The 26,418-nt window shown below is 33.8% G+C and overlaps 1 protein-coding gene across 3 annotated transcripts in view; it reads left to right on the top strand.

Moving 5' to 3' along the window:
- The window catches only part of ADK (adenosine kinase), a 536,863-nt gene that overhangs the window by 100,011 nt on the left and 410,434 nt on the right, over positions 1-26,418 (top strand). For all 3 annotated transcript variants that reach the window (XM_046652329.1, XM_046652331.1, XM_046652330.1), the window contains one exon: positions 819-872. In XM_046652329.1, the coding sequence (XP_046508285.1) occupies positions 819-872 (54 nt within the window). The remainder of the gene's footprint in view (positions 1-818; positions 873-26,418) is intronic.

The raw sequence follows: 26,418 nt of genomic DNA, 5'->3' as shown, positions 1-26,418 counted from the left end.
GAGAGGTATGCCATATTTTAATAAAGTGAGTAAAAGCACTTGTGAAAGGGGAGGCAAGAAGGAGAATCTACATTCCACTTGGACCTCTGATCCATTGTCAGGTAGATTAGTTTTAGGAAAGCGTTGAATACAAGTGGAAATTGAAGACCTGGGAATTGTTGTCCATCATTGTTAAGTATCTATTTCTGTGTACTCTTCAGAAAGTCTGATTACCTCCAGCAGTACAAATATACAGCAATTTGAAAGATCCCTATTCTAGTATTTCTAGCAACCTCAAATTTATAGACAGGGAAACTGAGACTTAAAGAGGTGAAGTAATTGCCTGTGGCCATTAAGCTAGTAAATGGTTTAGTCAGGAACTCCAAAACTTACTTTTCCTCCTGTGTTACACTACCTAGTACATAGTCTGGTACACAGAAGATCTTTATGTGTATTTAACGAATGAATAACTGTATATTGTTTTATGAACTCTTAAATACTTAATGTTATCGTAGTTTCTTGAATTTTGATCTGCTGGATGAATGTAACATTACAGATGATTCACTACAGAAGATTATTGAAGATATCTTATGTTCTCAAACCATGGTCAAGTTCATCTCCCTTCAGTTCTTGGAGTGTGTCTGTGGAAGTGACTAATAGCACAGCAAAGAACTTGGTCATTTTTATGTTTTATCAATTAAGACAGAGACCTGTAACAGAGAGTACTGCTTGTTTGATAGGGGTCAACTGACTCTGGGTTGATACCACAGTCAGATGTCCATGAGGCAATTGTACTTGTATATTTAAATGACCAGTCTATTTTTGTTTCTGTTTTATAGGTATTCTCTTAAAGCAAATGACCAAATCTTGGCTGAAGACAAACACAAGGAACTGTAAGTGTGTTAAACCTGAGGTTGTGTATGGTTTACTCTGTTCATGGAGTAGATTGTATGTAAACAATCTGATTCTTAAAATTATATATGGTATAAAGATATAATTAACACTATGACCTTAATCCTACTAGGATTAGGATAATTTACACTACATAAGGTTAACACAGGAAATAATTGTTCCCATATACACATTAAAATATGTAGTATTGTATTCCATTATCTAGACTGAGGGCATATTGGGAAATATGTCATTTCATTTTCTTTCCCCAGATAAAATATTAAATTGTCGTAGTTAATTGTTGTCTTTTACTCAGTTGACTTCCTTGCCCTCATGCTTAAGATGGAGAAATATAATTTTGTTTCTTTTATTGCTTTATTAAAAAGTAGATGCCTGGCTATTATTTAGTGTAAGGTAAAACACTTTAAATAATAAAATTTCAAATGGGAATAAAATAGTGTTTCTTTTTAAAGTTTTAATGTTGTTAGCATTCTATCTTTCGGGTAAAAATAACTGTATACAGATCTTCCTCAGCCTGCCATGTGATTACATCCTGATAAACCCATCGTAAGTTGAAAATATCATAAGTTGAAAATATATTTAATACATCTAACCTAGTGAACATTATAGCTTAACCTAGCCTACCTTAAATGTGCTCAGAACACTTACATTAGCCTATAGTTGGGCTAAATCTCTAGCCTAAAGCCTATTTTATACTAAAGTGTTGAACATCTCGTGTAATTCATGGAATACTGCAGTGAAAGTGAAAAACAGAGTGGTTGTATATGTACAGAATGGTTGTAAGTGTATTGGTTGTTTACCCTTGTGATTGTGTGGCTGACTGGGAGATGCGACTTGCTAATGCTGCCCAGCATCATGAGAGAGTATTGGACAGTGTATTTCTAGCCCAGGAAAAGATCAAAATTCAAAATTCAAAGTATGGTTTCTACTGAAGGCTTATTGATTTGCACCATCATAAAGTAAAAAAATTAAGTCGAACCATCGTTAAGTTGGGGACTGTCTGTATATAATTCTGCGATATTCCTGTTGCTATATAGTAACAGTATATGGCAACTGCCCTACAGTATTATTTAAAAGATTACTACCTCATAGGAACTGTGAGGTTTTTAATTAAAAATTACAGGTTTATGAGTTATTTAAATTCGTCCTAACCTTTTCAGTATCATAAGATTGTCCAAAGAGGGAAGCTAAAAAAAATTTATATATTTCTATTTTCTAGCTAGTCTGTTTTTTTCCCCACTGTGCAGTAATAAAATTCTGATAACCTTAATTATTATGCAAATACCTCACGTTAAATAATACTGTAGAATTAAGAATTTGAGTAATTTCAGGCTAACTACACCTTCAGATTGGACCACAGTTATTTTTGATAATAGTAAAGGTGTTATCTTGTTTGTAAAAATACTGGTGAACTTTACAAGCTCTTTTGGGAGTTTTCCTAGTGTTCGATACTCTCTAATGTTTAGGATATTTTATTTTAATATCTAACTCCGGTCACTTATGGTTTAGTTTAATGTAATCTTCATTTGTACTCATCTGTATGGAGAATAACTTTTTTTTAGACAGAGTACTTCAAGACTATTATTTTCTTCTCAAGATTAAGTAATGATTTTTCTAAGTACTTTTTAAAAACTCTGCCCTGAAACTTCCAAATTATTTTCTTTCTTCTCTCTCACTGAAGACATTGTAATAATTATTAATCATAAAATGGTACGACCAATTTGTAGGAAGATTTTTTTGAGTTCTTAACAGTTGATATATCCCATTGTTATGCTAACCTTTCAATATTTTAATATTTGTTCTATCTTCATTTGTTATAATCTCCATAGTGGATTCTCAAATATATTGTCAAGAAATTTTATGTAGTTCCTTTCTTTACTGGCAAGTATAGTCAGTGAGGATAGGTGATTATCACTGTGCCGTTGGTTGGTTGTTATTTGTAGGTCTGGTAACAGCTCTTTCGGTCGGGGAATTAGGTAGGTAGTCGAGCTAGAGGTTCTTTTGACCCTCGTAGACTATGACTGATAGTAAAAATACCAGAAAACTGCTTTTAAAGAATATATTCATATTATTTAATATATAACCCATATTAATTTGTTAATTCATTAAAAATTTTATTAGCTGTCTATGACATAGTTCACCCCCTTGGGTAGACTGATTTTTTTTCTTAGATTTTATTATGAAAAATTTTAAACATTCAGTATATATTCATGCAAATACTCACCACCTACATTTTCTCATTAGCATGTTATTTACAGTAGTCCCCTCTTATCCACAGTTCTTTCTGTGGTTTCAGTTACCTGCAGCCAACCATGGTCCGAAAATATAAAATGGAAAATTCCAGTTTTAAATTTATAAGTTTTAAATTGCACACCATTCTGAGTTAGTGTGATGAAATCTCTTGCCATCCACCTCTGTCTCGCCTAGGATGTGAATCCTCCCTTTGTCCAGCGTATCCACATTGTGTGTGCTACCTGCCTGTTAGTCCCTTGGTATCCATCTTGGTTATCAGGTCTTGGTTATCAGACTGCTATGAAATCTCAGTGCTTGTGTTCAAGTAACCCTTATTTAGCCCCAATTAATGGCCCCAAAGCACAAGAGTAGTGATGCTGGCAATTTGGATATGCCAAAGAGTACCTTGAAAGTGGTTCCTTTAAGTGAAGAGGTGAAAGGTCTCATTTTAATAAGGAAAGAAAAAAAATCTGATGGGTAGATTGCTAAGATCTCCGGTAACTTATTTCAGTATATTGTTATAATTGCTCTATTTTACTGTTAGTTATTGTTGTTAATCTCTTACGGTACCTAAGTTATAAATTAGCTTTATCATAGGTATTTATGTATAGGAAAAAACATGGTATATATTCAGTACTATTCGTGGTTTCAGGCATCCACTGGGGGTCTTGGAACGTATTCCTCACGGATAAGGGGAGCTCCTCTACTTTATCACCTTTCTATTCATTCTTCTATCTATCCATTATTTCATCTGTCTTTTGGATACATTTTAAAGTAAATCACAGGTATCAGTATGTTTCCCCCTGAGTATTTCAACATGTGTACCATCATCTAAAGTTCAGTGTTTTAGAGGTTATTTTTTTTACATGTAAAATTTTCATACAATGTAGTGCACAGATCTCAATTGTACATTTGCTGAATTTTGACAGATGCATAAAATGTTTGTAACCCAAACCTCTATCAAGATATGGCACATTACCACCACCCCAGAAAGTTCCTTCATGTCTCTTTGTAATCGGTCTCTGCTTATCCCTCCCATAAGTAACCCTTGTTATGATTTTTTTCTACCATAGATTGTTTTCCCTGTTCTGGAAGTTGTTCTAAATAGAATCATATATATGTGCTTAGACTTTTTTCACTTAGTATAATATTTTTGAGATTCATCTGTATCGTTGCATGTATTAGTTAATTTCTTTTTATTTTTGATTAATAGTCCATTGTTTATCTGTTCTTTTATTGGTGGGCATCTAGGCTTTTTCTTTTCCAGTTTTTGGCTACTATGAATAAAGCTGCTATTAATATTTTTGCACAAGTCTTCTTGTGAACATGTTTTATTTCTCCTGGATAATTACTCAGGAGTAGATTTGCTGAGTCAATAGGCTAACAGTATGTTTGCTTCTATAAGGAACTACTAGATTTTCTTTAGAGTAGTACTATTTTACATTCCTACCAGCAATATACGAGTGCCAGTTGCTCTACATCCTCAACAACATTTGGTATTTGTTGGTTTGTCTAATTTTAGCTGTTCTGGTGGATGTATAGTGGTATCTCATTGTGGTTTAGTTTGCATTTCTGTGATGATTAATGATATTGAGCACTTTTTCAATTGCTTATTGACCATTTATATTTTCTTTGGTGAAGTGTCTGTCCAAATCTTTTGCACATGAAATAAATTGGGTTGTTTTGTCTTTTTATTGATGAGTTGTTTGAATTCATATATTTCCTGGATACCAGTTTATGTCAGATGTATGTTTTATAAATTTCTTCTTCCCAGTTCATGGCTTACCGTTTTTCATAATGGTGTCTTTTCTTTTTTCTTTTTGGTGAGGTAGATTCGCCCTGAGCTAACATCTGTGCCAATCTTCCTCTCTTTTTTTGTATGTGGAATGCCTCCATGGCATAGGTGATGAGTGGAGTAGGTCCCTGCTGGGATCCGAACCCATGAACCCCCCGGGCTACCGAAGTGAAACCTGTGGAACTTGAACCACTCTGCCACGGGGCCTACCCCTTAATAGTGTCTTTTGATAAGCAAGTTTTTAATTTTGATAAAGTCTAAATTATCAGTTTTTTCCTTCATAATAATTGCTTTCTTTGATCTATCTAAGAAACCTTTGCCTACCGTCAATTTGTAAGATACTGTTATATTTTTTTCTTTAGAAACTGTATGGTTTTAGCTTTTATGTTTAGCTTTATGATCTATCATTAACATTTGTATATGGTTTGAATAAAGGTTGAGGATCATTTTTTTTCCTATATAGATACTTAATTATTCCAGTTCCATTTGCTGAATAGACTGTCCACTGGATTGTTTTGGTTCCTTTGTCAAAAATGAAATAATCATAGAAATATAGGTCTGTTTTGTTCCATCGATTTACCTATCAGTCTTTATGCCAGTAATACACTGTAGTAAGTATTCAAGTTAGTTAATGTAATTCCTCCAACTTTATTTTTCTTTCAAGGTTGCTTTGGAGGTACTAGATCCTTTACATTGCCATGTATTTTAGAATCAGCTTCTCAGTTTCCTCAGAAAAGCCTTTTGGGATTATCCTTGGGATTATATTGAATCTATTTGGGGGAGAATTGACATCTTAACAATATTTAGTCCTTTAATGTCTCTTGACAGTGCTTTTTAGTTTTTACTAAAGAGGTTTTGCATGTCTTTTGGCCGAATGAATTTTAATATCAGCTTTGCTTGATGACTGAATTTCAAAACAAAAGATTGAGGGTTTCAAATTATATTTTCATGTGGGGTATGTTAAATTTGGATAGATGTCCTTTCTTTTCACAGTGTATAATACCTCTTCTGGATATTCTATAACAGATTTAGGAAAGGCAATCCTGTCTCATTAATAGTATCAAGTGTAGAATATACTGGATGAGTGTCAATACTATGTCTTTTTCTAGAAATTTCTTTATTTTAGGCCACTTGCAACATCTTCTGGATTTGAAAGTTAAATACCTGTTGTTATCATTCCTCTTGCAGATTTCTACTCTTCTTTGAGTATGTTACACAGTAATTATTTTATAAATTAATATTTATCACTAAAAGTACATTAGAATTATTATTTTTCTACCGCATCTACATATATAGCTGTATGTCAGAGTCACTCTGAGGAAAATGAGTGATACCCCTCACCTTTGCCAGCTGTGGTCCAAATGAGTGTCATTGGTCATATCAGCAACTAGGAAAGAGAGGTAGATATTTAGCTGAAATCTGCCATAATTATTAGAAAAACTGGTTAAGGTGTATAGTCTTATGATACTTTAATAACTCAAATTTTTAATCTAATGGAAGTGGCCTGGAAAAATAATTATGTGATATTATGACAGGGAAAATACATTTTATTGATTGGAGTAGATTTTTAGGTTATTAGAATTTTTGTTTTATCACTGCTTAAAAAACGTAAAAGAATTACATATTCTCTAGGTTACTCTTCGCTTTACTTATTTTATTTCAATTTAAAGAAAGATGGAAAAGAGTCTAGACTCTTATTAGGAGCCATGTGATTTGTGACATGTGTCTTAACACTTAATATATACACATTTTATACAAAACACAAATTTTGTTGACCATCTTAAAATGGTAAGTGCCATACCACTGAATTAGTGTTAAATGATCTACTTTCTTTTTCCTGTGCTTAAGTTAACTCTGTGGAATATTATGCAGTTATTAAAATGTTTTTATGAAAATATTTAATGTCATGATGATTAAGTAGGTGACAAAGCTTGCTTGTGCATATCCTAGAAGAGAATTATAGTAAAATAGTAGATCTCTGGGTGATGAGATTATGGATGAATTTTATTTTCTTCTTTGTACTTTTATCTGTATTTTAAATCTTTTCTAATGAGTTGTGTTATTTCTATTATGAGAAAAAAGAAGAACTTAATGAAAGAAATTCTAAATTCCCTAAATTTAAAGTGTTAATATAAATATCTATTATGAGATGAAGATTTTTCAACTTTATAATTGTAATTGGTGAACTAAGTGAGCAAACACAACAAGGGTCTAAAAGTTGAAAGGCGCAATTTTTTTTTTTTTAGTGTAACATGAAGTCTTCCTTCTTTTTTTTTTGAGGAAGATTAGCCCTGCGCTAACATCTGCTGCCAATCCTCCTCTTTTTGCTGAGGAAGACTGGCCCTCAGCTAACATCCGTGGCCATCTTCCTCTACTTTATATGTGGGATGCCTACCACAGCATGGCTTGCCAAGCGGTGCCATGTCCACACCCAGGATCTGAACTGGCAAACCCTGGGCCGCTGAAGCAGAATGTGTGCACTTAACCGTTATGCCACTGGGTCGGCCCCTGAAGTCTTCCTTAATAACTAATGCTAACATAGTAAGGTTCTTATACTTGCTAGTATTGTCACTTGATTGATTTGACATTAGTTGATTATCTTAATTCTTTTGGCTGCTGGCTCTATGCCTTGTATTTTTTGACCCATACACTAAAGAAAACTCTCAGTTGAATATGCTACTGTTAAGAGCCGAATATTAATTTAAAAAAAATTCAATAGCAGCCTTTTATGAAAGCTGTTCATACATAATCTCATTTGGGTTTTTTTTATAATTACAATAGCTAAGATCTCTTTGTGCTCAATACTAAGCTTAAAAATATCATGAGATGTAGATATATAACAAAATATCCAGTTAATAATTCCATGCTTTATTCTCATAAAACATTATTATTGTTTCTTAATTCTAATGTGTTAAAGGCAGTCTTGATTCATCATGATATTGTAAAAATGCATCGACACCATCATATTAGCTTGCTTTTTGAAAATGCATCATTAAGAGTATAATGATAATTATCTTGATAATACTTTATGTGGTAAATATTAACCATATTTTCATTAAAATTATTCTTCCCAAAATGTGATGATTCAGATTCCATTTACACTTAATCACTCAAGCTTCACAAATATGCTTGTTATTTGGGGAAGGCTGACATGCACAAAGCAGGGGAAATTGGTCAGCCATAACAATGACACTTGTTTCTTTAAAGAGAGTGGTTTTTTCAAGTTCCTGTTTTTTTAATATTCTACATACTGAAGATTCTGGGGCATGATTGTTTTGTTTTTATTGCTGAGGAAGATTTGCCCTGAGCTAACATCCATTGCCAATCCTCCTCTTTTTTTGCTTGAGGAAAATTAGCCCTGAGGTAACATCTGTGCCAATCTTCTTCTGTTTTTTTGTGTTTGGGACACTGCTACAGCGTTGCTGGTGAGTGGAGTAGGTCTGCACTGGGGATCCGAAACTGTGAACCCAGGCCACCAAAGTGGAGCATGTGGAACTTTAACCTCTCAGCCGCGGGGTCTGGCCCTGAGGGATGATTTTAAGTAGGGAAGGCCAGGCAGTTAACTTTGTGATGGGATTAATCCAAAACTATGGAATTTATACTTTGCTCTATACATGGTCCAATAATGAACTGGTTTCATTAGTCTTTGTAGATTTTTCTGAGTCTATCAGAGTAGTTTTATAAATGGAGTAATTTAAAATAAGGTAACATCACTATTTTTTTTCACCCTGTTATCAGCCAGTATGCTAGGTACTATTTAAAGAAAAGCTACTGACTTCATTTATAAATGGAGACTCATTCTTCAGTTTAATATTATTTCACATTTCAAAACAGCTTCATAATTGGAGATTTTGTAAGCATGGGTTTTCTTCTTATTGAACATATCTGCAGTTATAGAAGATAGAACCATTTTGTTTCTATGAATATCTGTTCGTTTTATGAATATCTAAATTGTATATTACCTTGAATAGAATATTGATATGAGATCGGGAAGATTCAGATGAGGAAAGTTAAAAGTTGGCTAGAGTTAGGGACAAATTCCAAAGGCAAATATAAATAAATTTAGAAGTATCCATGCCACTTAACACAGAAGTCACTTGGTATCTGAGGACTTCTTTTTGGTTTGCTATATTACATAAGGCATGATGCAATCCTCTTTAGAAAAGATTCACGTTTATTTACTTGACCTTTCGAGATAGCTGCCAAGATAAAGGGTGAATTTTTATAAGCAAAGTATGCTGTTCTAGATATAAGGTATATTTTCCCTTCTGATAGTGAATGGATTCTCTTCAGTGACTATCTTTTTATGTCAAAAGTTATTTTGTCAGAATTACCCCCTTAAATTTAAAATTTTGTCATATAATAATTAATCATCTTGAATTTAAGTTTTTGACAATTTAGGATTATGATGAAATGGGAGAAAATAAATGAATTATGTAAGGGATATGGAGAAAGAGTATTGGAAAGGACACTGTTACACCTTGATCTTTCATTCAGTGTAAAATTATTATAATTTCTTAGAGAACAGTGCCCACTTTCTAGAATAGCAGGGGAGATATATAAGTATTTAAGTAGCATGTTTAAGAATATGTGAAGAGCAGGGGCCAGCCCAATGGCACAGTGGTTGAGTTCGTACATTCTGCTTCAGCGGCCCGGGGTTCGCAGGTTTGGATCCTGGGTGCGGACATGCCACACTGCTTGGCATGCCGTGCTGTGGTAGGTGTCCCACATGTAAAGTGGAGGAAGATGGCCATGGATGTTGGCTCAGGGCCAATCTTTCTCGGCGAAAAGAGGAGGATTGGCAGCAGTTAGCTCAGGGCTAATCTTCTTCTACTTCTTCAAAAAAGAGACTATGTGAAGAGTATTGAGAGACAATCAGTAACATCTGATATGCTCTTAAATCCATTATTATTAGAATTGTGACTTAGCAATTCTTCGGAAACATCAAGATCATTTTGTAAGAATGATGTAAGAATTGATTGCCTGTAAAGCAAATAGATTTTGTTCGTTTGCTGAAGGAAAAATAAAAAAAATAACCCTGGCAAGCAAAAAGTCAAAATTGAAATAAAGAACATCTAGAACCAACAACAAAATTAAATGGTTAATATTTTTTCAATATTCATAAATAAACTGCAATATTTTAAATATCATGAACATTTTTATGGTCCCTGTCTCAGGGACTGCTTTCTTTCATATCTTTTCTCTCTTTTTTTTTTTTCAACCTTGGCATCTGGGCTAACAACTGTTGCCAATCTTTTTTTTTTTTTATCTGCTTTATCTCCCCAACCCCCCCTTACACAGTTGTATATCTTAGTTGCACATCATTCTAATTGTGACTTTCATATCTTTTAAGTTATAGAACTTGGATTCTAGAAATGAACTTTAGAACTAATATCCATATTTTATAATGAATTGGGTGAGATTCACAGTGATAAAGTGACTTGCTACAGGTTACACTGCTATTTAATGACACCACTGGGCCAGAATCCAAGTCTCCTGATTCCCATTTAAAGTGCTTTTTCTGTTACACCAAGTAGCTCCTCAGTATGCAGTGATTTTTGTTTTATTAGAAGGGATTAACATACATTGTAAGATTCAGTAACTGATTATAGTGAACTCAATAGCTATATCAAGATTCAGTGGCTGATTAATTTCACAGTATTGTATTATGGTTTTAGGAACCACTTCAGACCTATAGCCACTAGTGGGTGAATTGAGAATAATTAAATACTATGTATGCCCGACTTCCAGATTCAAGGCACTTCCTGTTTTTCCAAAGAGAGAGTATATAGTAGAAAGCTTTTTGGCCAACCTGATTCTAAAAGCTTTTAGAGATGTTTATGAAATAAATCAATTTATAACACTTATAATTTAGTTTCATTACATCATAACATTTTATAACCACATCTTATGTGAAGTAATTTTAAGGTACTTTTTTCTTTTTTACTTCTCATTTCCTTAAACGTTCAGAATCTTCATTATTGACATCTTTGTCACCACTAGATATGTTAATCTTTTTTGATCTCCGTTGTTTGATTCCATGTATGATATTTTTGTTGAACATTTCATCCTAACCTACAAGTGTCTCTTATATGAAAACAGATTTTATTTTGTTGATTTTATATATAGTCATGGTCTTTGTAAGGTAACTGTTAACTACATTGCTTTTTAAATTGATCTTTAAAAAGCTTTTTATAATAACATTTACCGTGTGTGCTTATGAAGCTGTGCTTCCAGGAATAAGTACTAAATCTGTGTTAGATTTCTTTGCTCCTGTTTTTGCTAATACAGTCAGGTGACTTCTTTAAGAATCCCAAACTAGCATTGATTGAATTCATTTCAGGCTTTTGTACATTTTCCACAAATGGTTCTCAACTACTCTGTGACCAGAGTTCACTTTTTTAGTTGAATTTTTAACTGTGCTCTCATTTTGCAGTTTTAGGATTTCATAGTTTCTTCTTATCTGTTGTACTTGGCTTATGAAACTTCTGAAACGTTTGCTTAAATGTTTTATTGTTTAAAAGAAAATCATTAACTCTGTCAGAAGGGAGAAGAACTCATTATAAAAGATAATTTTAGGATTAAACTTGGTCTTATATTCATGCATATATGATAAGTGAATTAAAAATGTATATCATTAGTGGTAAAATCTTAAAACTCTTTAAGGAGTAGTCCTAAATTATCACTTTCTGCTTTTGAAGAAATGTGTGATGCCCTGGACTTAGCATTAGAGGAAACTTAGTTTATATATGAGTTTTGCCACAGACTGTAACCTTGGTGTGTCAGTTAATATTCAGTTCAACTACAAGTATTAAGAAATAAGGAATTTATTATAGGAATTAAACCTTATTCAATTGTGGGAAAAACTAGGGAAGTAAAGGTCCAAAAAGGATCAGGGAAAAGTTACTAACCAGTCCTGACATAATATAAAACTACCATACTTGCATGATCACTTAATTTTCTGAATTTAATGTCCTCATTTCTAAAATGGTGATAATTCCATTTTATCTTATTGGGTGTAATGAGATTAGATAGAATTACATATGTGAAAAAGTTTTGAACTATGAAGAACCATGTAATGGTTAGTCTGATACAGGTTTTTGTGAATATGATGGTTTGTGAAAACCCTCGAGAACTGGTTTCTGCTCTTGGAGAAGGTGTCTCTCAGATATCACTGTGGGTTTAGACTAGTGCTTCACTATTTTATTGTTATTCATTAAGCAAATGATTTCTTTAATTTGCTTTTAGTCTATTGAGTAATCCTTCTGCGTATACATTCTGAGTTCCTAGCATAAAATTCTTCAGAAAAAAAAAGAAGGTAATGATCTGCGCTCTCTACCTGTTTGATTTTTCAGGGATGGGGAGTAAGGTGTTTCCTGAAACTTTATCCACAGGTTTTCAGTCCATGTAGTGTTCATTGGTCCTTTGCTACAAACAATTTACTTGACAGTATTTCGCTGTTATATTTATGGGGTGAATATTCATTGGAGTCAACATGGGATGGAGAGAGCAGAAACTGCTGATATGTTGAATTCTTTTTCTCCTTGTTCTCCAACAAACAGGAATGTTTTGAAAATGAAGCTATGACAGATATGTACCTGAAAAATAGTGTAAGGGTTATGCCAGCACTGTTTATATCCCCTTAAGGACTGAGTCACACTTTTTGGGAATGATGTGGATTTGGGAGTTTTGGGGAACTTTTAGGATCTATTAGCAGCTAATCTAATCCTTGAAAACATTTTCTCTACTAACTAGAATTATTGATTTCTTTTTGGAAAGTATTGAGCAATTAAATAACGTGTATTAAAGAACAAGGGAAGAAGACATTATTTTAATTACTTTTATGCTCTAGTTTAATCCTCACAGCAAGCTTATCAGGCAGATATTATAATCATTCCCATTTTATAGGAAACTGAGGCTCAGAGAGATTCCATAACTTGTCTCATAGTAGAAAAGGATATACTGTGATTTGATTTCAGACTTTTTTTTCCTGAGGAAGATTTACTCTGAATTAACATCCATGCCAATCTTCCTATGTTTTTTAGTATGTGGTCCACCAGCACAGCAGTGGTGTAGATTTGCACCCAGGAACTGAACCTGGGCTGCTGAAGACGAGTGCACTGAACTTAACCACTAGGCCACTGGGGCTGGCACTGATTTCAGATTTTTTTGTTGCTTTCTACTTTGCCTAAGTTCAAGGACTTAGGAAAAAGAATATTGTTTACTTTTTTGGAGGAGTTTTATGGCTTAGAACAAGTATACCTACTTTACAAAGTGTTTCAAGGGATTTATGATGGATATTATATTTCCTAAGTTTTAGTTTGGTTTACTAGAAATATGCCATAGTTTGTAGGTAATACTGTGTCTTTTTGGGTTGGCTGATGGTTAAGGTAAAATCTTAGAGGCTAATCTGAGCTGATGTTGATGGATAGAAATCTGATATTTCCAACAGACTAGATCTTTTGCTGAAGTTCTGTGTAATATAAATTTATTCTTTGTGATGATAGCTCCCTCTGTAGAACTTCATTAAGATTGCAACTTGACTTTTTCTATTATTTAGCAAAGTGGTTGAAACATTATCTAGAATACATTTTAAAATTTTCTTGTAGAATTTTACTTTATTTCCTAATCACTTCCAAGTGTTTTTCTTATGAAAATTTTACCTTTATAGAAATTTCTCACTTTGTGTATACTAAATTTTAATAGCATATATGAAATTAAAACACCTTCCTCAAGCATTTTTACTACTTTAGTGCATTCTTTGGGAAAGCCAGAGAAACTTGTGATTTCTGGGTCTGTAGGTCTGTGTTTGGTAAGACCAGAGGAGGTAGAAAAAACCCTGATGGAAGATTTGGGGGAAAAAAAAAGGTTTGAAGTTTAACTGAATTCTATATATATCATATTTGAAATTATCCTGGATTCTATATATCATATTTGAAATTATCCTTTTTTTGTGTGTGTATGTGAGGAAGATTGGCCCTGAGCTAACATCTGGGCCAATCTTCCTCTGTTTTATGTGGGATGCTGCCATAGTACAGCTTGACGAGCAGTACTAGGTGTGCACCCGGGATCTGAATCAGCAAACCTGGGCCACTGAAGTGGAGTGTGCGAACTTAACCACTATGCCACCAGGCTGGTTGCTGCTTTTTTTTTTTTTTTTGGAGTCTTTTCAATGTTGAATTGGATGGGAGAATGTTCATTAAGGAATTTTTTTGTTTTGATTTACAGAAAAGAGACAAAATTTCTGGGTGGTAGAGAGAACAAAAAGAAATATCTTAGCAAGATCCCAAAATAGAACAAAGAAATGCAGAAAATATGCTTCACATATTCAATTTCCATAAATTTATATTCTTGTGAGGAAAATCCTTTGTTATCAAACCTTACCATCAATTTCCCTTTGTGGAAGTGTGGATACTTCTTTCACCATCACTTTTTCTCCTTTCCTCCCCACATTATTTTATATTTAAATATTAAATTGTGTAATTACCTCTTCAAAGATGTTTTTTCGTGCTATAATGAGGGCAGAGAGAATGTGATTGGCTTCCAAGATGGAATTTAGGAAAATGGGCAAACTGATGTCAACTGTAAAGCTGGGGACTACAACATAACAATGAGGATAAGAATGAACTCAAGTATATATGCTCTTTTAATTTATAAAAGTTTAACTATGTTCTAAGTAGGATTGAAGGACGTTGTTACGATCATGCATGAATAGGCTTTTCAACAATTTTGTAGGATAATTATCTTTGAATCTTTTGTTAATACTGAGTATTTATTATTCTGTTAAAGTATAATATAGTTCGCACAAACACAGGCATGCATTAGGGTGGCGCAAAGAAATTCAAGGATGATTCTTATTCGCTTTATATTTGTTGACTTTGAATTTGATATCAGAATTGTTTGAAAGAATAGAATTGAACCAGTTTTATTAGTATAACAAATCCATCAGTCATTATCTTTCAAGTGTATATTATGCCCTTGAAAAGGCATATTGTTTTCCTCTGTCAGTAAAAAGTTTGTATTGATACATAAATATTTTTCTGGGAGTTCTTACAGTTTTTCTCTTTTAATCCGTTACTTCTCATTGTTTTTTAAGGATAACTAACCCATCTTCCATTACTCTCTGGGAGAAATCTGGAGTGGACTTCCTCTACATTATTGCTGGCTACTTAAGTCCATCTCATTTTGAATTTGATTTAACATATGGGTCACATGCATAGCAGTGCTTCCCAGTGTTAGTACTTCCTATAATATTTATTTCAATTTTTCTTTATGTTAACTTAAAAAATTAACCTCATCTTGTTAATATCTGTAAAATCATGAGTTTTATTTAAATATAGAACTTTTAAAATAAAAAATGTTTGCCACTTAAAGTTGTCTTAAGTACAAGTTGACATCATGTGCTTCCTGATGTGATGCACTGAGGACAGAATATCACATGTGTAGGTAGTATTCCTACAAAAAAAATGCAAGAATTAAATAGTTATAGAGATAGAGTGAGAGAGAGAGAGAAGTTAAACTGTGTTCTAATGTATATTAAGTAAATGTAGGGGCTGGCCCAGTGGCATAGTGGTTAAGTTCATGTGCTTCACTTTGGTGGACCAGGGTTTGCAGGTTCGGATCTTGGGCGCGGACCTGCACACCTCTCATCAAGCCATGCAGTGGCAGTGTCTCACATATAAAATGGAGGAAGATTGGTACAGATGCTAACTCAGGGGCAGTCATCTTCAAGCAAAAAGAGGAAGATTGGCAACAGATGTTAGCTCAGTGCCAATCTTCCTCACCAAAACAAAAACCAAAAATCCCCACCAAAAAACCAGTGAATAGAAAAATAAATATTAAAAAATAAGTAAATGTAGATGAAGAGTATACAGGAGTTATTTGTACAATTCTTGCAGTTTTTTTGTAACTTTGAAATTATTTCAAAATAAGAAGTTAAAAAAATATTATCTCGAGTATCACTAGTGGTGCACATACTATACTTTGGGAATCACCTGAGCCGGGTCAACACTGGCTGTGGTAGGTTTTGTTGTTGTTGTTTTTTGTTTTTTCATATGGGTAAAACATTTTTAAAAGAAAACCATGGAACTCCCTTCATCTTCTTTGATTAACTCCTATTCATGTTTTAAAGCTTAACTCAGATATTAATTCTTTCTGGTAGGCTTCTCTACTGGCCACCATTCTTGTGCTCTGGGATTAGTTTGGTGCAGACCATCAGGCAGACCAGAATTAGAATCTTGGTTTTGACACTTACTAGTTGTGTGACTTTGGTTTAGTTACTTATTCCTTTAAATGTTTCTTCATCTAAATTATGAGAACGATAACACTTCACCTTATAGAATTATTGTGAGGATTAAATAATGCATATAGGCAATTCCATGATGCCTGGTATGTGCATAATTACTTCTACTGCTATTTTTATTTATTTACATTTTGCTTATTTTTCTTTTAGACTTAGTACTTTGAGGTAAGGTTCATATTTTATTCATCTTGTATTCCCTGGAATATAGTAGACAGTTAATAAATGTTTGTGAATAATTAAAGACTATTTTGAAAGATAGTCTGCAGAGTATCTGTGATGTTGTTAATTCATATATTTATTTGTATGTTTTACCATTAAGTGGATTTATTCACAATAATTTTTGTTACTCTTGGTTTTACAACAAAGTTGATGGTTAAACAGACTTTTGGTTTTTATGTCTTTTATGTCTTCATGAATCTTATCAAATTTAACAGCAGGCTCCTTTAAGAAAATAAGATACACTCCTAAGATACAATTAGGTGCCTCTCATTATTCCTTAAATATTACCAACTTAAGTTTTCTTAGCAGAGAGCAAAAATCTTTGTTTTTTCTCCAACATTTAGATTGACTTTGTATATAAGTGAGTCTAATTCTAGAATCCAGCTAGTGTTGATGATTAAATTTGGAATAATTTCTGTCACTGTCCTCCTAGGTCTGGATTCTGAGAGAATTTTTTAATGCCAATTCTAGATTTCTTTAATTAGAAATTTTTTCATCTTATTAAATATGTGGTAGATGAGAGTATAAACTTTTTCAGAACTGGTATTCTCTAAAGGAGATTCACATACTAGTATTACGTAAGGAAGTAATAGACACCCAAAACAAATGACTTAACCTATAATGGAAAATTTTATTGTTTAACACAATAAATCTGGAGATAAGGGTTGGTTAATTCAGTGCTTCCGGAACATCATCAGGGAGCCCTGGGTCTTTATGTTTTTCTGCTTACCATCCCCACTCTTCTTTTGGGCTGGTAATCCTTACAGTTACAAATGGCTGTTGTAGTTCCACAGGTCAGATGTAGTTGATAGTATCTGTTGACTCACAGGAAAATCTTGTGTTCCTTTTTTTTTTGGTGAGCAATATTGGCCTTGAGCTAACATCTGTTGTCAGTCTTCCTCTGTTTTGTATGTGGGATGCCAACACAGCATGGCTTGATGAGCAGTGTGTAGGTCTACACCTGGAATCCAAACCTGTGAACCCTGGGCCGCCAAAGCAGAGTGTGCAAATTTAACCACTATGCCACGGGGCCGGCCCCTTGTATTCCTTTTTAAGAGCAAGATGAGCTTTCCCAGAATTACCCCAGCAGATTTCTCCTTAATTTATCATTGACTTCCATTGCATCACATGCCCATTCCTAAACCAATGACTGGCAAAGAAAATGGAATTATCATGATTTGGCTTATTCCAATCATGAGTGATTCCATAGGCTAAAGCACAAGGCCCTCTAATAGTTGAACAAAATTTGGAGTTCCACTGCAAAAGGGAAGTGACTGTTGGTTTGGGAATTAACAGTGCAGTGCTCACAATGTTTAAATAAAATGGGCTGTCAGATTTTCCTGGGAACATAGAAACCAGGGCTAGACTTATAAACTGCCTCAGTGAGAGAGTTCCTCAAACTATTTTCTGTTATGGTCTTTATTCCTTATTATTCTGCACATTGAAGAAAATTAAAACTTTTAAAAATTGAAAATTTAAACCCATTCTCTGATAGTAACCAAGATGTAAAAAATGTGTAAAAATTGAGTGGGTATTTTTTTAAAGCATGGAAGATTTGTGTTATCTTCAGACTTGAAAGGGGATGTGTGCACTTATGTGAACCCTTGAGAAATATGCTTCCTTTTGTCTTGACATAATTTTCAGCCTCTTCTTTGATTTCCTCCTCAGCAACCCAGCAGGACACTTTAAAAATAAACGAACAGGGGCTGGCCCCGTGGCCGAGTGGTTAAGTTCGTGCACTCCGCTGCAGGCAGCCCAGTGTTTCGTTGGTTCGAATCCTGGGCGCGGACATGGCACTGCTCATCAGACCACGCTGAGGCAGCGTCCCACATGCCACAACTAGAAGAACCCACAACGAAGAATACACAACTATGTACCGGGGGGCGTTGGGGAGAAAAAGGAAAAAATAAAATCTTAAAAAAAAAAAATAAATAAATAAACGAACAAAATTATTTACTGTCTCTAAACCAGGAAGTGTAGAAAAATCCATTCGGGAGAATGGTATACTACAGAGTAAAGAGCTGCTTTGGTTAGTGCTTTATATTCGAGAAGCGATGCATATTTTAAGGGGATCACAGTGGGGAAGCTGCTCACATTTCTACCTCCTCTTGAAAACATCATTATAATAATAGGTTTTTGTTTTTTTAAAGTCTTAGTAGTTTTGAGACTTTTATTCCAGACTACTATATATTATTATTCAGTCACTTGTTGTTTGGAATTATTTTAATCAGTCACTCAGCAAGGATGGGATTAGATCTTCTCCATAAAATAAAGAATATTGTCTTCTATGCAAAGAGTTATATATTAGCTAAGGGTAAAAGTGACGACTATGGGTTCAATCGACCTTAAAAAAAGAGTAAAAGTAGAACTGAATAATCACTGGGAAAAGCAAGATGTACTGTCATATTCAAGTACTTATATGTAAGAATGTTTAATATTAGTAGATGATTGTATAATTTAAATACTTTAATTTAGGTATCTTTGAATCAGTTTTGTAATGACCACACCACAAAAATTCAATTTGCTTTGGATATGAAGAACTTTTTAAATAGAAGGTTCTGCTCTAATTTTCATAATGTTTGCATATATTTTTCCTTTTCATTTCTCTGTAAAGCTTTTTTTATTAATATGTGAGACTTGTAAAATAATAATGCTGCAATTCTTTAAAGATTACAGTAGCATCTAATTTTGCAATATTCCTGAGAAGTGAGTAACTTTCAGCCTCTCTTCAAAACTTTCATATTATTTTTAGCTGTTATTGTTATCATTTGGAGTTTTCTTATTTGTTTCCCTTGTTGGTTCTAATTATGCCCTCAGGAGTTAGCATAGTGTAAATTTACTGCTTTCTATAGGCCATCTCATCAGATACTTCAAAATGATTAAACATTTTTTTAGGGGTAGAAACTATCATTTGTATTCCTAGGACTTAGGGCCTTTTATTTGTTGACTGAGTTCTTGATGTCTAATAATGTTTCATTGTCTTCCATTAATTTGTATAATTGGGAGAATTTTCTCTTGTTCTTACCTTAGATTTGTGGTCTATGAAGCATATTCTAAGGTTAAATATGTGTTTTCATAATCTAAAATGGGCCTGCGTAAAGCAAGTAAACTGTGATAATTTAACCTTGTAAACTCATTGTTAGTTATTTGGGAAAATGAACATTTTATGAGATGAAGCACATCTTTTTTGCTAATTTCAGGTTTCACTATCTTGGAAACACCTATGTGAAAGTATAGGTCTCTTAACTGTCTTCTTGTTCTGTCTGGATGATTTATGGATATTGTAAAACAAAACAACTGTAAGACTACAATAAGATTCTGTAAGATTCTGGGGATCATCTCATTGACTTTATAACTGTTATTGCTGACAGCATTATGACTGTTATTAATCATTATCTTTTGAACATCCACATTTGTAAGGCAGACTAAATAAAGACATTATACAGGTTTAATTCCAGGAATGACTTATCATACAGTTTAATGTCAATCTCTAGGAAATTTATTTAAAACCCTTTTTTAAAAGACTTAGGGTGTTACGGTTCTTAGGCCCTCTGCTTATGGCCATTTTATGTGCAGAAGTTTTGGTGGGTAAAAACGTGTTTTATCAGCATAAAAGGAATGATTCCATTTCCTATCTACAAACGTATTCCTAGGATGTTATTTAATGCTTAACTTATGCCTTTCTCCTCTCATAGCAGTAATGAAAATGTCCCTCAGGTTCCTGAATATTTTAAGCTGTGGACAACATTTAGTGCCATTTTAATTTTACTAATCAATAAGCTGAGGCATAGAAATCATAATTGGCAAGGAAAAGACTGTTACTCAGGTCTTCTTTTTAGTTCTTTGTTCTTTCAACTTTACCAAATTGTGTTCATTTTCCTAATATGTATATATGCATGCATTATGGAAACATTGAATTTTGAATTGATAGCCTTTCAGAAAAGAAGCAGATTTGTTCTTTATTTTCCAACCATGATTTTTAGTTTGAATACAGGTTGGGAAAGCTTGTGTGAAGTAGAATTGGCTAGTGATTAAGTGTTCTATTCTTTATTGTCATGACCTCTTTGAAGTAGTAGTAATATTTCCTCCTATGAAGAATAGGGGAATAGAAACTTTCACTTACTTGTTCAAGTTCACAGTGTATGTGTGGAATTGAGAATACTCTGAAATCAATTGTAGTTCTTTGGCTTTTTTGTCACCATTAGCTTTTGTGTTGTTAATGTCAGGTAATTTATGTGAATTAAAAAACTAGTTCCTGTGCATGGGGACACTGAAATATGCATATTATTTACATTTGTCCTATTACAATTTTTCTAAATTGAAAATCTGATCTTATTTCTTTCAGGTTAAAAACGTAAACTCTTCTTTGTCTGCAGGATGAAGCCCAAGGAACTTCCTTTGCTTTTTACTCCCTAGTTGTGACATGTATTTGCAGTTCATTGAAGATGTCTCTCTTGCACATGTATCTGTGCACACTCCTCCCTCTAAAAACCTCCTAGTAGGTCACCTCTCACCACTCCAAATCCTTTTCAAGATTCAGATATTTATTTATCTGGAAAACTTTGACCTCTGTTATAAAACAACATTCAATTGAGTAAATTTTCAAGATCTTATTGGCTTTGTTCAATGATTCATGAATCAGGCAACATCCAGACTAGCAGATAGAAAGGAGCTCCAAGGAGCTGTACAAGATAAAAGACTTTTATAGACAGAAGGGAGTGGGAACAAGGAAGTTATACTATGCTTTGCGTATTGCAAAGTTACTTTCCTTTAGGGGCGATGGCAGGGGTCTGTCAGGCAGATTACCTAACTAGTGCTGATCAGGTGATTCCTAATTGACTGGTTTAAGATTCCATTTCTGGGAGAGCTGAAACTGTAATAAGTTTCAGTTTGATGATTGGGGGCTTAGCATAAGCAACTCCAGTTTGGGCCTGTTATCTTATTTTTAACATCTCCTAAATCTGAGTTGTCCCCAGATTTTATGTTAGAGGAGTTATTAGGTTGTTTTATAATTCCTTGTTTATTTTTCTTTGTTTCCTCTAGATTATGAGCTAACCAAAGACAAGAATACTTTATCTTTGTATCATCAGGGTTTGGCATTATGAAGCATATTCTAGGAGCTCAATACGTTTTTAAAGAATAAATATGCTTAAATCTCTCCAACTCTATTCATTCTTCTTTTTATATTCTTGCCTGGAATGTTACAGTAGCATCTTATATGATTACCCTACCTCCAGTCTCATCCCTTCAATCCGTACTTCACATTCTTTTTTTTAATGTCATTGTACTTTTGTTTCTGTCCTGCTGATTGTCTGCCTTTCTAAAATGCTAATTTGTTCCATCACTTGACCATGTTATTAAAATACTTAGATAGTTTTCTATTGCCTACAGGATGAATTTCAGGTTACTAAGCATGACTTGGAAGCAGTTGATGGTCTGAATCTGGCTTTCCCCTTTGGCGCTCTCCCCTGCCAACAGCCTTCTCTTCTACCTTAAGCCCCAGTAAGATAATTCCAATAGTTATTGGAAACATATAATATGTGTTTTTTACGATTTTAGATAAAAGTTCATCTAAGATATATGCTACCGTTTTGTTTGACTTTAGTATTTGATCCTGCTTTCCTTCTCCATTTCACCTTTAAAAGCCTGATATGAAAATTACCAAAGTAAATAACTCCACCTTATTTCTGATTTTGTCTTCAGTTTGTTTATATTCCTTCCCATAGTTGTTACATGTCTATTTAGCTCATAAAATGATGACCTAATTTATGTTTTGACCATTTGTCCAGTATACGGTTAGTACTCAGAAAGCTTTTATTGTTAATAAACCTTGAGATCAGCCCTACTATTTCAGTTGATTATTTAGACACGGCTATTTTAAAAAAAAATCAACCCTAAAATAAACATAAATAACAGACAGTAGTATCTTTTGTAAAAAGTAGTATAATAGTTTACATCTCATCCTCTCCCTTGAATAGTATACGTGTAGTATTGAATAATTTATATAAAAACTATAAATTATTTTTGTATTAAAAATTGACACTTCTTTTTTAAGCTAAGACCACAAGGTTAAGTTTTGAGGAGATTTTATCCTTAACATTACAATTTTATCCTTAGCATTACAATAACAGTTAACTTCTTAGTAATTAAAAAACAAAACAATGCTGCAACCTTGGTTCAATTTTCAAGTATACTTTTGCTTGCTAATCAAGCTGCTTTTCATTATTTACTCATAGTACTGTATGATTCCCTGTTATGCAGTTTTTACAAAGAAGTATCAATAAGGTAGGTAAATGTAGAAAATTATTTTAAAAGTAAGCACCAGATGGCGCTATTTCACCTGTTTTGTCTGTGAAAAGAAAGAGGATAAGTGTCTATAAAACTTAAGAGTGTGGAAGATCTAATATTTTTTGGATTTAATATTTTGGGAGTAGAGGAGCTCGGTGGGAAGAAGTATTCACATGTTGTAAACTTCTTTCAGTACTCTAAGTTTATCTTAGTGAAGGTAGAGACTATTGCTAGAGTTAACATGGCAGAGAACCTTATATTTAGTCTAAAAATATTAAGTAGATATTCGTCTTAAGGTAACTGTCATAACTCCATATGCATGAAAAATGTAATTATAAAAGGTGTATAGTATCAAAATTTGTTTTGGCTTTCTTTACATTTTCAAGTAAACAGTATTACTGAGTTATATAGTTATTTACAAAAAAGGGAAACATTTTGACTATTTTATGTGTTCTTGAACATTTCCCAAATAAAGGAGAGAAAATTAGGCTTGAATTCATTATTTTTACAAAGGAAAGAGATGGCTCTTCTAAATTAATTTGTATATTAGGAAGAAAAAAGCTATGTGGTACACTCTTCATTTAGATCCTGCAGTTGACTATCAATTATAGTTAAAATGGCTAGCTATTGAAGTATAGATACTTTTCAGTGAAACATTTCAGTGAAAGATTCAGCCACTGCTTCTGGGATTTTAATGTAGTTACTTTTCTGATCTTACTATCTCTCTGTTTGTATTTGTGTCTGGCCATGAGATTGAATCATAAAGTTGCTGTTAGAAGTACTCGTCAAAGTCATTGTTGATTATGCCAGCAATGATGTTATTGTCATCTGTGAAATTAGATATTAAACTTGCTTTTATTTCTTACATTTATTTTGTCTGGAAAAGTATGTATATTACTTTGTTGTTTTTTTTTTTTTTTGAGGAATATTAGCCCTGAGCTAACATCCACTGCCAATCTTCTTCTTTTTGCTGAGGAAGATGGGCCCTGAGCTAACAACCATGCCTATCTTCCTCTATTTTATATATGGGACGCCTGCCACAGCATGGCTTAATAAGTGGTGTGCAGTTCCAGGCCCGGGATCCAAACCAGTGAAGCCCAGGCCACTGAAGCGGAGCATGCGAACCTAACCTCTCCACCACCAGCCTGGCCCCCGTATATTACTTTGAATTCAGTGAATGAAACATATTTTTATAGGCTAGCAAATATAGATAGTATATTTTCTTACATTCCTAGACTTTATGAATGAATAATCATAATTAACATCATCCTCATAATACCCTTAAGATTGTGAACCACCACACTACTTTATCTTGTTTCATAACATTTGTCGTTGTTTTACTTTGTGTTATAGTTTTGGAGTATATGTCTGATCTTTCCTGCAAGAGTATAAAATTCTTCCTGCTTAGTTTCCCTCATTCTGCTTATCACAGTGCTTTACATATAGTAGGTGATCTGCGTATGTTTGTTACATAAAAGAATAATTTTGTCATGCCAAGTATTATTAGGTAGTATTATATTACAAAGAAAATTAGTTAGATAGATTTTCTTCCTTTTAGGAATTTTCATAGTAACAAAGAGTATTCCGTATACTACTGTTTTAATCTTTATACTTATTTTCTGAGATGGCTTTTTGTTGTTGTTGTTGTTGTTGTTGAGGAAGATTCACCCTGAGCTAACATCTGTTGTCAAGCTTCCTCTTTTTGCTTGAGGAAGATTTGCCCTGAGCTAACATCTGTGCCAATCTTCTTTTGCTTTTTGTATGTGAGTCACCACCACAGCATGGCTGACGAGTGGCGTAGGTCTGTACCTGGGATCCAAACCTGGAAATGGAGTGCATCAGCTTAACCACTGCACTGCCTGGCTGGCCCCTATAGTTGTTTTAAAAATGGACCATCTCACTGAAATCTCTTAGAATCATATTAGCAATGCATTCTATCATGGTGAAGATAAGTGTATTTTTAATTTTTAAAAAAATCAAAAATCTCGTCTTCAGTCTGATTTCACGTGAATCTTGAGAATTAGAGATGTTCTAGTCTAGGAGCTCTCAGTGTGGTTCAGAGCTTCTTTAGAGGGTTCATAAGAACTTTTCAGGGGGTAAATGAGGGCAGAGCTATTTTCAAAATGATGCTAAGACATTGCTTGCCCTTTTCATTCTCATTCTCTCAGGAATGTAGGTAGTTTTCCAGAGGTAACATGACATGTGATATTGATTGAATGCATGGCATATGAGTTGTCTTCTAATAAGCTGGACATGAAAGAGATTTGCAAAAATTATAAAGCATTGTTACTCTTCTCACTAATTTTTTTAGTTTGGAAACAGCCCCCCCCCCCCCCCCCCCAATGTTACTTTTGTTGACATTTAGTGCTTCTATTATTAAAAAAATAGATTAATAGGGGCTGGCCCCGTGGCCGAGCGGTTAAGTTCGTGCGCTCGGCTGCGGCAGTCCAGGGTTCGGATCCTGGGTGCGGACATGGCACTGCTCATCAGGTCACGTTGAGGCGGCGTTCCACATGCCACAACTAGAAGGACCCACAACTAAGCTATGCAACTATGTATGGGGGCGTGGTTTGGGGAGATAAAGCAGGAGGAAAAAAAGATTGGCAACAGTTGTTAGCTCAGGTGCCAATCTTTTAAAAAAAAATAGATTAATAGCCATTTTAAAGATTTGTTTTAATTTCTAATATGGTAACCAGGGATAGATATAAAAATTCTTTCAAGTACTTAATACTTTTTTAAAAAATGTAAAGAGGTACTGAGATCAAAGCATAATGAGAACTTCTGACCTTAATTCTTTATTTCATGCATGAGGGTACTCTGAGGCCCAGCAAGGTATAGTGGTTTAGTCAAGTATACTCAGCCAGTTTTAGGCTTAGCTGATACTTGTATCACTGACTTCTGACTGCTTTGATTTATTTTATTAGCTGTTTTGTTATGTAGATATTCTCCAACCTAATACCAATTCCAAACTCCTTAAACTGTTTTATAGTTTGATATTTTACCTAACTTTGTTATGTATATGAGTAGATTGGGAATATTGACCTGATTTTTCAGCTACAATAAAATGGTGGATTTTTTTCCCCACACACAAAATGTCTAGTATAACCCTGCTATGAAGTATGAACTTTCCATCAGGAAAAAGAAATTGGCACATGAAATAGGTACATGAAATAGCCTTAGTGTCCAAAAAATAAGGTTGAGGGCAAAGAGAGAGGCTCTTGCATTTTAGAGACTCTTTTATTATCTTCTTTTCTTGTTTTATTCCCCCTCATCAACAATGAAACATTGGTTACAGGCTTCCCTGGACATTTATGGCAGTCCACTCATAGAAGAACAAGATATTCTATTCTTAGGTTTCAAAAATTAAGAGGATAGTAATTCCATGTTGCCTTTTTGGTCAACATGCATTATTTCTCATATCTCATGGTTGGGAGGTTGGATTATGAAACATTTCTTTTTTTAATAAAATTGTTGAAGGAGTTTAAAGCCATGTCATGAAGATGGATTGAAAACCTTGATAATTTTAACTCGAGGAAAAGGAATCAGGATATATATGATGGCCCTCTTAATTTGAAGGGCTGCCTTCATGTGGAAATGCGATTAGATTTATTGATTTATTTATGAAACCTCAAGGATAGAAGAACCGATGGGTGTATGACACAGACTGAATCATTTTAGCTCAATAAAGGAA

The sequence above is a fragment of the Equus quagga genome, chromosome 2 (genome assembly GCF_021613505.1).
Source record: "Equus quagga isolate Etosha38 chromosome 2, UCLA_HA_Equagga_1.0, whole genome shotgun sequence".
Lineage (NCBI taxonomy): Eukaryota > Metazoa > Chordata > Mammalia > Perissodactyla > Equidae > Equus > Equus quagga.
Note: the sequence above shows the minus strand (reverse complement) of the source record. Positions and strands in the feature narration are given on the sequence as shown.